The sequence below is a fragment of the Macrobrachium rosenbergii genome, chromosome 3 (genome assembly GCF_040412425.1).
Source record: "Macrobrachium rosenbergii isolate ZJJX-2024 chromosome 3, ASM4041242v1, whole genome shotgun sequence".
NCBI classification, from domain to species: domain Eukaryota; kingdom Metazoa; phylum Arthropoda; class Malacostraca; order Decapoda; family Palaemonidae; genus Macrobrachium; species Macrobrachium rosenbergii.
This window is the reverse complement of record NC_089743.1, coordinates 62,594,914-62,608,183: the sequence shown is the minus strand read 5'-3', so window position 1 is coordinate 62,608,183 and position 13,270 is coordinate 62,594,914. Positions and strand designations below refer to the sequence as shown.

The 13,270-nt window shown below is 35.3% G+C and overlaps 1 protein-coding gene across 2 annotated transcripts in view; it reads left to right on the top strand.

Annotated features, from left to right (window-relative positions):
* Window positions 1–13,270, top strand: part of ebo (ellipsoid body open) — a 96,738-nt gene that overhangs the window by 21,868 nt on the left and 61,600 nt on the right. For both annotated transcript variants that reach the window (XM_067134239.1, XM_067134230.1), the window contains exons 5-7: window positions 964–1,123; window positions 1,449–1,574; window positions 1,932–2,149. In XM_067134239.1, coding sequence (XP_066990340.1) covers window positions 964–1,123; window positions 1,449–1,574; window positions 1,932–2,149 — 504 coding nt within the window. The remainder of the gene's footprint in view (window positions 1–963; window positions 1,124–1,448; window positions 1,575–1,931; window positions 2,150–13,270) is intronic.

Genomic DNA, 13,270 nt, shown 5'->3' with positions numbered 1-13,270 from the left:
GAGCTGTTAATCAGCTCAGTGGTCTGGTTAAACTAAGGTATACTTAACTTAACTTATCCACTTGTCTTGAATTAAGGTTTTGAGTCGATGGGAAGCCGAGGGGTACTTTGTACCTGGAGTACCCACCAGTTTCATTTTTTATTTTGTAATGGTTGGGTTATGGTTTTAATTCTGTGGTGCAGGCGACAGTGTTGTTATTTTGCATTCTGGTCTTCGCCCAGGGCAAGGACATCCTTTTAAAACTTTGTCAGCGTACGGTGTACTTCCTCCACTGCAAAGTTCCCACTAATGTAGGGGCGACCCTTGGCTACACTGCCACATCCACTACAAGTTGAGAGAAGCGCCAACCAGAGGCAGTACCTACCTGCAGCAGCTCTCTCAACAGGTGAGGAAACAACAAACATTTATTCAATGTTAGCAACCTTTCTATTTCAAATTCATAACTTACTTAATGCTTTGGAGTAGAATATGTCCATGCTCTTTCCCACCTCCTAACAATGTGGAATCAGTTATGTAATTACTTGTAAGTTACTAATATAAAAATGACATTTTTATGATAAAATAAAATTTTATATATACTTACCAAGTAATTACATGATCGGAGCCCGCCCTCCTCCCCTTGCATGGACATTAGAGCATGAAACGAATTGAGCTCTCTGCTAAGTTATTTCTTTGAGTTCCAGATAGTAGGCGGGACCTTGTCACCTACACACTAACGATAGTAGCGCTGCCGCTCAAATTTTGAATTTTTAAGCTGCTGTAGGTTAGGGAACCAATAGCTATGTAATTATTTGGTAAGTATATATAAAACTTTATTTTATCATGAAAATGTCATGTTGGTTTATACTGTACCTCTATAGTAGTTTTATTTATGTTAGAGTGTGTACAGTATTTTTATATTAAACTCATTTGGTTTGATATGTGTCCTCCTGACCACATACAGCTTATTTGTATCATTTACAGCTGGCAAGAAGTCCAGATACTGTCCCCTTATGCATAGTATTTTTACAAACCATCAGCGAAGAGTTAGCATGTCCACGTGAAGAACTGTCTTACTCAAGAAGAACTGAGCTTCGTCGGCTATTATCGCAGCAAGTTCCAACAATGTTGTCTCTCTTGTCAGGTTAGGCCTATTTCTTATACCTTATTGAGTGCTCCTATTCTTACAGCTAAATAGGTAAAATTTAAAGCTTTATAATTAATTTTTTTTGCTGTGATGAGTAATGATACAGTGTCTCAAATTACAGTTGAATATAGCCAAATTTTGAAACATTGTTTGTACACATATACTGTATTTTGACAGGTTGCTGTCCGGTTCCCATCTTGTTTTTATTTTTACCAGCTTCCAGCTAGCTTCAGAAGATTTATCCTAATGTTACGACCAGGTTTGTTAGCTATGAAAAATACAAATTAATTTAATATTAATTTGTTATATTTGTGAATTTCAGGGTTGTTGGAAGGTGTTGCAGATAAGCATAAGAATGCAGTAACAGCTACACCCCCACCATCACCAACACACTCCCACAGTCACTCTCCGACTCGTTCAAATTTGTCATCATCTCCTATTCAAACAGGTAAAGGTGTCTTGAGACATCCTATGGCTAGTTGCTAGTAAGATATTAGTAATGTTAATTAAATTTGTTGCTTTATTTTGTTCAGTATATCAGAGCATCTTAAGTTCAAAGTTATTTCACACTGTGTTTCATAGCAAAACCAAGGGTTTGCATACCTAATAACCAGAATCCATCTATGGCAGGGTTTTTGGTGTGTTCCATCAGTAGGATTATATAACATTTATCAATAGCTTTTGTATTTTATTGTTCATATTTAGTTATGTTTTTAACAGGGATTATCTTTGTTATATATATATATATATATATATATATGTTGTTGTTTTGTTGTTTTTATATTCCTTCTTATGTTTTTAACAGGGACAATACTTAGCAACATGTTCCACAACTTGGAGAGTGGAACCACTACAAGGACTGCTTGGGTTTTGCCTCCCCTAGATGTGGAAAGTGAAACCATCGCTGCATATTCTTTGAACTGCTTGACCCACCTCTTTTCATGGATTCCATTATCATCCCTCATCACCCCTCACCTCTTGAATACAATTTTCATATTTGCTTCGTTGGGGGCAGATCCGCAGGTAAGTGGAATGGTAATGAGTAGCGATCTCAAAATCTCCATCAGATTGTACAGACATGTGTGCTGTTAGTTGTAGTTTGCTTGGGTAGGAAAATTTTTTTTATTTTTTACAAGAAATGCTTCATCTTTTGAAAGGTAATGTTTTGGCCTTCAAAAGGTGCATTATTTTCATGTTCTGTTATGTAATGAGTGCCTTTATTACAGGCCACAGTTGTACTTTTCTTAATCATTTACAAGGTAGTGTTTATTAAAAAGTGTCCTGAATAGTTTTTGTATCAATTTATATCACCTAATTCAACAACCAAACTATTTATTTAAGTAAAGTATTACTTAGAACACTTAGTTAATAAATATTTAATCAGTTTTGTATAGTGTAGCCTTTTCTTCAAGAAGAGAGTGGCAAGTACTTTATTCGTGTCTATCCCTAGAAATGAAAACCTGTAAAAAATATTAATGATGATGATGATAGCGTTGACATTCAGGAAATGCCATTTTGTATCATTATTTAATTGTGTTTGGAAATGTAGTGTACCTCAGGTAAAGAATATGTAAGGCTGTAACTCCTCTCATTGAGTGTTGGTTTGCAGCCCCTTACTGAAGTTTTTACAAATATATGCAGGCATTCAGATTTCTTTGTATGGAGTTACTCATATTACCCAAATTAAAATTTCCATAAGATTGTTGCTTTACAAGGACTAAAGTTGCAGTAAGCAGTACCATGAAGAATAATGTAAGATAAATATAGGTTACAACCACAGTATAAAAATGTTGGTGCAGAAAGATTTTGAGCTGTGAACATCAATATTGAAAGTTTTAGGCTCTCTGTAGCTTGTCCTCTCTGTGTTTTCTCTCTTGGTTTGGGGAATGAATGATGAAATGTTCTGGCTCCTTGTTTGTGTAGATAGTTTAGGAAAAAGATGTTGATAAACCAGACAAAGGATATTTTAAGGACTACTGTACATGGGTCAGTCTTGATTAATGTATAGCGAATTTTAATGTAGTACAGGTAGTCCCCAGTTATTGGCGATCCAGTTTTACAGTGCTTTGTAGTGATGAAAATCGGCGATTTTCAGCGCCAATAATGAGGGACTGCCTGTATTAATGATAAAAACTTTTCTGCATGGCACTGAATTATACCAAACAAGAATGGCAAGTCACTAGAACAAATCTTTCAGAAACTTTGGCTAATACAGTATTCGTTTCCAGTATGTTCATTTATTATTTTTACATACACTAAGAAACCCATTGGTCTCAATTGGAATTTAGAATTTTAACTGGCAGGAAAATTAACCTACTTGAGGGTGACAGAAGTACAAAGTTTTGTACTTATGGTTCTGTTAATTTTTTTTTTTTTTTTTTTTTTTTTTTTTCAAATACATAGACAGTGCTAGAAAAGATAATCCATACCACCTGAAGTAATTATATACAAGTACACTGTAATTTTACAGATTTCATTACATATACTGGATGGTAAATGCTTAGATATTACCTGCATTACTGAAGTCAGTTTAGGGAGGTACCATACCATACTCCTGTTTGCTGACACCAGACACTTGTATGTTATATACTAGAATTTAATGAAAAGATCTTTGCTGGTTTTGGGAATAGCTATTACTGTCCCGGTATTTTGTTTGTTGTGAAGGTTTTATAGTTCAATCAGTGGCTTTTGTGACTCATTCTGTAAGAGTATCCCCTTGATGATTGTTGAGAAAATTTATCTGGAAAAATAACATCTTCCGTGTGGCCCAAGTGTCTTTTAAAGTAAGCATTCTTTATTAGTTTTTGTGTGACATATGGTGTTAACCTTGTACTTTTACTAAATATTTACTAAAAATACAGGATGGATGGGAAAGAAAATTATGCAGATGTTGATGGCTTGATAGGTTGAAGAGTAATTAAAAATTGCTTGGGATAGAGCAATTGCTGTGAGAATTTCTTGGCTGAGACTAGATTAAGTGACTAACCTTAATGACTTTGGGTTTTTATGTTGTCAAGTAGGGGTTGGTATAAGGGGTGTACCCACACTGCAGTAAATCTTGTCATAAATGCATGTTGGCAACCTATCGCATGCACACATTAATAGGTTGAATGCAAGTCAACAATTTATTGGTAGTCCAAACAAGAGCTTCATATAGTTATCTAGCGTTTGCCAAAGGTTTGGTCTCCACTTGTTTTCAACATGTTTGTGAAAAGGATGGGAAAAGTTGGAGAGAAGTGTTTATGACATGTTTTACTGTAGTAGGGAAGTACCTTAACTAAATGTCCTTCTTAATCACATACGTGAAAGAAAAATCAAGATAGTGGCACAACACTTGGATTTAATGATTTTTAGGTAATTCTTGAAATGGGAAAACAGACCTTAGTTATATATGAAGGATGCTTTACAAAAGATCTTATATAATTTAAGCCCTATTGGTAGTGTGAAGGTTGGATCTCTTTGAAACATCCAATTTCAAGTAATAACTCATAGACGAGGGTATTATGATTTAGGAAAAATTCAATAAAAAATGGAATATTTCTATTTATAAATGAGTTTACGGACAGATATTGTATTGATCTTAGGAGAACATACAGAAAAAATTACTAGAAAAAATCAACTAATTAGATGATTGAGGCATGTAGTCTTCCAAAAAGTAACAGCCATCATTTTTATCTTTGTTAATTGATTAATTGTTTATCTTTAATAAGTGAGATATCTGTATTTCCCTTTACCTTCACTTCCTCCTAATAAACACAACATTCTTTGGAAGCTTGAATTTCAAGTCAGTGGCCCCTGTGGGCTTGTTCCATATGAATAGGGTTCATTTTCTGAATATTAATAATTATGACAGTAAGTAGTTTAGCCCACACAGGAACATTCAAGATATCTCAGAGCTAACAGTAATTCTAAAATTCGTAGTTAAACTAAATTGTATGTTAAACTTGACATTTCCATAAGATGTTTACCTGCAAAATGCATCTCGTTTGAAAGGTAGTCTTAGAGAGTAACCATCAAAGTAATGTAGCTCAGATAGACACCTTTGGGTTGATGTCTGATAAATCAATGGGTTACTGTGATTTTCTAGACTTTGCCTGGAAATTTGTATAGATTTTGTTATATTGAGATGCCAGTGTTGGAAGAAGTAAAGTTGCAGTATTTTATTAGTAAATCATTTTTTGATAGCGTATTCGCTTGTTTCGTCCTCAAGGAGTAACCTTCCATGGTCTACCAGAGCTCCTTGGTGACCAAACTAATATCAAAGAATTCTCTTTTAGTTGGTCTTTTTGGCCAGGCATTGTGTCATAATGGTTAACATTATAACACGTGATGGAGTATATAATGGACTCAAAGATAAGAGGGCACTTTCCCTTATCTTCAGCGATGCTGAACCAGTGACTGTTGCGCATGCGCATCCGCCCTCTTGTTTACAACCAGGCCGTTAAAGACCAAGAAGCCATTAACTCTCTTTGGTCTATAGCGAACGATTCACGTCGTTACCAGCGCTCCGAAAAAACTCTACTTCTCTCAATTTTCATTATCGAGGATCATGGAAACATCAAAATAGCTAGATAAGTGCTTAATATTAAGTTCCATTTAAAAGTTTTAGTTTTAAACCTTTGGAATTGTTATAATCATACAAAAGCCAGAACCCGGCTGTCGATTGCTAGCCTACCTAGTTTCGTAAAGTGTTGATTGCTACCTAGTTTCGTAAAGTGAAAATTGTTTTAAATTCTAACTAAATGTTTTAACTAAAAGAAATGTTCCACAACTTATTATTAATACAGTGTAGAAAATCCTTTCAGATTATACAATGTCTACAGTAATCTAGGCAGGAAATGAGAATAATTTAGACTAGATTAATAGTGGATGTTGTCTGTAGCCTATGTCCAAGGATTGCGTATACTTGATTGGCCTAGCTTAGACCGAGGACCCTAGGATCAAATAATAACAATATCTGGGCAAAATAAATCGATAGCTTAACAGTAAGGCTACATATATTAGTATAAATTTTTTCCTTTTATTAATAAGCCTCTGCACTTAAGCATGACCATGTAACCTAGGACTAGATGAAATAGTAATTAGGACTAGATGAAATAGTAATGGCTACATACTAAGGTGGCTAATTGAGTTTTATGTAACCCATACACTTAAGTGTGAATTAAATAATCCAGATTAGGCAGTATCCTAGATTAGAGTAAGGTATAGCCTGGCTATAAGGTCACACATTAGTGTGTTACTGTTTTATATAGTAGACCAAATAGCCTAGGATTGGATATAAACAAGAACCTGGTTAGACAAAAAATAGTAGACTAACTATAAGGTTACATTGTAGTAAGTTTTCTGTTTTTATATAGCCTAGCCTGTACATTTAAGAGTGATCTATAATAATCTGGATTAGGCAATACCCTATACTAGGTTAAGAAAGAACAAATAAGCCTAGGATTATATATAAGAAGTATTGTAGGTTCAATAAAATAACCTAGTTTTTATGATTCGGTAGCTTATCTATAAGGCTACATACTAGTAGGGTCTTATGTAGCCTATATCCCTAAAGGTGATATAAACCAAGAACAGACAGTATCCTAAACAGATATTTTTAAGGAATATCCTACTATTAGCCTAAAACAGCGATAGCCGAATATCAGATAAAAGGGTAATCTTGGCCACATAAAACCGAAAACCAGATTATAAGAGGATTATTTTCTGTAAAGTTTATATCCTTAAGTTTTAAATAAGCCTAGAATAGGTTAAGCAAGAACCTTCTAAGAAAGCCTCTATTCTTAGCTTAACTTAGATTGTACTACAAGCATTAACCTAAGCTATGTAAAACAGTAGCTTGGGTTAGTTAAATTAGTTCATAGCAGTTAGTCTGAATGGCATGACTATTGGGATTAAAAGTTTCACTTAGCCATTGCAAAAGGACTAATAGTGTATAAGTAATACAACCATATACAAGTATTAAAACTAACCTAAACCTTAAAGGGTTTAAGTTAACATAGATATTCAATTAAATCTATTACAACTGCACACCTGTAATCAAGTTAACATGTAATATGGAGACTATATGAGTAACTACAGAAGTGTTTCTCACTTAAAAACAATTACTATGAGATTCACAGCCGGTGTCCCGGTGTTTTTCCGGAATAAAATTTTATCAACTTATCTGACAAAGATGACACTTTGTCACAGGGTATCTTAGATCCCTACCTAATTTTTTACTGTATTCTGTATTACGAAAGTTGCATAATTCTGGTAATTATAAGAGTAACACTGACTTCTTGTAGACATCGCCAGCAAACTCAGAGGAATGTCTTTCGAAGATATAATGACGTAACTTATGATGTCATTAACTTGCCTCCTTCTCGATGGATAATTGGCTATTCGTGAAAAAGTCTCAACCTCTGGCAACAATGAAATACAACCAATACTCCTTGTTTACATTTTGTAGTAGTGGTAGTAGTAGTAGTAGTAGTAGTACTGTATATAGGATTTATGCCATGAGGTCGAGTGCTAGAATCCTTGAAGAAAAGGGCTTCCACAAGTAATCCAAGAAATTACTTTCTAACACTATTTCTCCACTGAAAAATTATATAATTAAAAATCAATTAACAAATTGAAGAAAACTTTGGCATTCATCGTAACTCCCTTGATATTTTTCCAGATATGACAGTGATGATCATTGTAATAAATAGACAATTGCATAGGATTAGATTGGTAAGTGATCTTAACACAAAATGACCAACAACCCTCTTATCTCTTTTTCTTGCCAATATTCTGTAATTTTTTTTATACATTGCTTTTTCCTTGCTTACTTTCCAACACCAGCTGTTTCTCAGACCTGAATGACATTAATAGGTTCCACCCTTAGGCTATGCCCAAAATTCCATGAATCGAATCAATCCAATCCACTGTGAAGAGTGGCCATTTTAAAATAGTAACCTGTCAAGTGTAAGGTGATAGGGAAATTAAAATGGAGATTGTCATTTATTTATAAAGTGGCTCAAACACCATAATGGTATATTTTCTGTAAGCTTTGTCGCTGTTTGAGGAGTTGATTTTTAGAGTAGATCATTAAATTGATATACTTCGATTTATTGTTAAGTATCAACATGTGTAATACATTTTTGTAATGAAACAACTATTGTTAGGCTTATATGTTTCAAAATCATATTTTGCAAGTACAGAAATGAAACATCCAATACAGAAAAACAATTTATTCTCCATCGCTGTCCAGGAAGAGGTCTTAATCCTCATCCTCATCATCAGTGGCTATTTTTATGATGACAGGTTCCACGCTCTCATGGATATTATCCAGTGTACAGTACTCCTCCAAAAAGCACTGAGACTGACAAATAGCTCCTGTCTACACCTCTGGGTTAGTTCAAAGCCTTGGCCGCCTGTAACTTGGCCTGAAGGTCTGCCCTGGTGAATCGCTGGAGGGATGAGTGGATGTGGCGCTTCATGCACCCCCATACCTGCTGAATGGCAGTGAGCTCGGGGTGGTCAGGAGGAAGGCGTACGACCTCGTGGCCCCATTCTCTGATGACATTGTCCACTTTGTAGCAGGGCTTTGGCCGATTTTTTTGGTAAATGAGAAGTAGCTCTGGGCACGTGGTTCCTGCTGGGAAAGGTATCCTACGATGCTCCAGCCATTTGATGAGGTTCTCCCTTTTGGTGGCCGATGTAGGGCAACGACTATCTTCCGTTAGTGCGCTGTGATATGGAGCGTTGTCTATCACAAGTACTGATGGCTCGGGGAGGGACGGCAGGAGCTTTGTTGTTAGCCACTGGTGGAAAAGCTCGCTATTCATTTCCCCGTGGTAGTCACCCTGGTTAGACTTGGCTGGGTAGCAAAGGTAGCCCTTCTTTGGCTGAGTCGGTAGAGCTTCGGACTGTCACCCGATTGGCCGGAGTTCAATTCCCCCGGCTGGCTGATGAAGAGTTAGAGGAATTTATTTCTGGTGATAGAAATTCATTTCTCACTATAATGTGGTTCGGATTCCACAATAAGCTGTAGGTCCCATTGCTAAGTAACCAATTGGTTCTTAGCCACGTAAAATAAGTCTAATCCTTTGGGCCAGCCCTAGGAGAGCTGTTAATCAGCTCAGTGGTCTGGTAAAACTAAGGTATACTTAACTTTTTTTAGCAAAGGTATGACCCTTCTACGAAGCCATTGGCCGTGCCAGCTGCAACTACTACGAAACGCTCTCCTTCTCCGAGTGGCACTTGACAGCTGTAAGAGGTGCTGGTGTTATCCTGTGTGGTATCAACCCATTCCTTGTTGTGACCCATCCGGGTGGTGAACCAAGTCTTGTCCACATACACCACCTGTCTTCCTTCCTCCCGGTGGTGCTGTAGAGCTCGGAGAGCACCAATTCGCCAGCACATGATGTCGAGTGATTCCTTTCTCACATACATCTTTCGTTGAGATGTCCGATACCAAAATCCCATTGCCTGCATGAGCTGCAGTACTGAAGACTGACGTCTCCTCCGGAATGATGTTGGCAGTCAGGGTACTAACTGTGAAGTACTACTTCTCAGCAAACTTCTGGTGAATGAAACAGTGAATGGCCCCAACTGTAAAGTTGTCAAAGACAGGTGGTGCTGGTGATGCAGCAGGTGTCGAGGGGGGTAGAGGTGGGGGACATGGTAGCACGGTTGACTACTTTCTTCACCTCTTCCAAAGTCATGCCCATGATAAAGCCAACACATTCATAAGGCCTGGAAGAAAATTGCAACATTAGCACATATATATATATATATATATATATATATATATATATATATATATATATATATATATATATATATATATATATATATATATATATATATATATATATATATATATATATATATATATATATATATATATATATATATATATATATATATATATATATATATATATATATATATATATATATATATATGTGTGTGTGTGTGTGTGTGTGTATATATATATATATAATTATAAAAGCCACAGTGCCCCCTTAACTTCTTGAATTCTTCGTTTTTTTTTTTTTGGATATGCTTGTCACTACAAAGCCGTAAAGATCCAAGTGCAAGAAATTGAAGTGGCTTGGATGTCCGGTCGCGGGAAACGAATCCGTGTCGCCATAATCACAAGGAGGTCACGTTGCCGACCTGACCACGAGAAGGATAAAAGTCTATTACCCCTCGTACATACATGTACCTGTCATTTTCAGATATATTTATTAGAGCTGGAATAGACCCATCCTCACCATCGTAGCCAAGTGGGCAATCGTTTTTATTACTTTTAGGCTGAAATATATATATATATATATATATATATATATATATATATATATATATATATATATATATATATATATATATAAAGATTCTTTGATACAATTTAAATTTTACAAAATTAGGAACAACGTTATTCATTCGGGAATACTGCAGAAATTCTAGGTCTAATACTTTTTTCAAAAATTTCTATACATTTGGTAAGGGTGAATCCATCATATCTTGCTGTGATAAGTTGAGAAAATGTTGAAAATCTGGATAATCAAACAGGAAAATATAGCCAGGCTTAACATCTTGGGAGAAAACGAAGTAGATAGTTCAATAGGATATTCTTATTTCAGGGAGGCTAAACCAAACAGTCTTATAGTCGGATATGGATATATATATATATATATATATATATATATATATATATATATATATATATATATATATATTGAAATATAAAATGAACAAGTAAATACAAACTAAAAGGAATAAAAATAATGAAAAATTAAAAACACAAACATAAAAATATGAAAATAAAACTATAGTGAAATGTAAACAAACTACCTCTCACAAAGGTAGCCCTTCTTTGGCTGAGTGACAATTCATTTTATTATATATATATATATATATATATATATATATATATACTATATATATATATATATATATATAATATATTTGAATCTGACCCGATGAATCATATGATGTTTAGAAAAAAAAGTTTCGGTCGGCCGCCACTAGTTGGCGTTGTTGGTGGCATTCTTCCCATGCATATTTAAAGCATTTAAAGCCCATACATGCTGCTGCTACTGTTTGGAGAATTACACGCTTGTACTGGTATATCATCATTTTTTTGGCTTTCTGCAGTGAATTTTCGTCCAATCATGGGTCCCAATATGTTAGGGTATCATAATATTTATTGAAAGATGTTTTACAGTGATTTTGTACACTATTCCAGTAGACTCTGTATGAAATTTACCATAAATACTGAGCGTAAACAACGTTTATGGAATTAGTACTGCGATACACCACCAGGGTGGCGCTTTGGTTTGTTTACATCTGCTCATGCCACAAGCTGCTGAGTGCTGACGTAACTTAGGAAATTTGTCTTAATTTTATGATAACAGACATACAGTAATTCGGCTTATAAAAACTGTATTATTAATTTACTGTAATAATCAGGCTTGTTTTTAAATGTTATTATTATTAACAACACTTTTTGTGTGTACCCATTTCAGTACATTCTTGTAGTGCCTGTAGACTACCCAGCCTAGCCTATGGCGCTCGGTCTACCATTGGTAATACAGCCGCATTGGTTGTAGGCCAATATTTTTGACACAGTATGCATTTAAAAATGTAAAAAGTTCTGATATGGTAAGTTATTTAACTCTGAACTTATTTAATTGTCATTTGTGTAATGTTTTGTATAAAAAGGCAAAGTTGGGGTAATGACTGGTGGTCAGGAATGGATTATTCCATTTTCATTTATTTCTTATGGGAGAAATTGATTCAGAATTCGACTAAATCAAATCTCGACACTTCTTCTGGAATGGATTAGCGAGGACCAGGGGTCTCTATATATATATATATATATATATATATATATATATATATATATATATATATATATATATATATATATATATATATATATATATATATATATATATATATATATATATAATCAGTAAGCTGCAAACGTCCTTTAATATCCAATTCGCTCTACCTCGGAAATAATATATTTTCATATATGTTATCAAAGGGGTAATAAGGCACTGGACATAATATAGATGACACAATAAACAGAAGAGTTCAAAGGCACAAAAGATCAAATAGAAAATAAAAGACAGGATGTAAAAGGAAAAAGGTAAAATAACTGACTGCTCACTGCTGTGCAGGAAATAAATGCATGCTGTTAGTTATGCCTTGATGAGGCGGTATAAATGATAATACAGCGTTGGTTTTAAATGATATCCCCTTTACTAGAAATTGTAATGACAATACTCAATTCATATTTTTAGTCGACGAGCAATAATTGTCTACAACCTCAGTGCGTATCTAAAGAAATCACTAACTTGACAGGTGACAGGAATTTGACAGCTGGGTGAGTGAGCGAGGCAAAGAGATTATTCCCAGGTTTTAATTCGCTAAACTTAAACAACGCTAAGTTTTTTACTTCCACGGCCCACAACTCAGGCGCAGGCTATAAATAGGTACTCGCTCAATGTATGAATGGGAAAACAAACAAATGAAAGGGAGTCCGACTAGACAGGAATAGACTTCTCAAAAAGAAAAAAATAAATAAAATAAAAAGAAAACTAAACAGAATGACATAGTGAAGGGTGTGACCCCTTACTGAAGGGCAGGACACGCCTCTGGGATTACAAAGGTGATGTTAAAACTCGCAAGGGCAGGAGTCTTGTGACTCGAGGTTTGTTAACAAATAGGGAAAAAAAAAAGACAAATAAATAAAGAGTAAATGATATACACAGAAGAGCCAATGATAATAGAATGAGGTATTTATTGTTTAAGTTTGAGTTTATCGTCCGTCGCCAGTAGACGACGGCCAGGACTATCTCTCAGCCCAAGGGCTGGAAAAGGGAACCCCAAAGGGGGCCTACCCCTTCAGGAAGAGTTGACACACATGCCCTGTGCCAAGGTATGGGCGCAAGGGCATGCCACTTCCCACTCTGTATCTCTTACTGCTTCATAGCAAAATGATTAAAGCATTTAAAGGGGATGATATCCCATATTTTAACTGCCTCTTGTGGTGGTAATTAACCCTTAAACTCCTACTGGACGTATCATACGTCGACTAAAATTGTCTGTTGGGTGCCAATGGACGCACTGCACGTCAACCACAAAAATTTCAACCTTCGT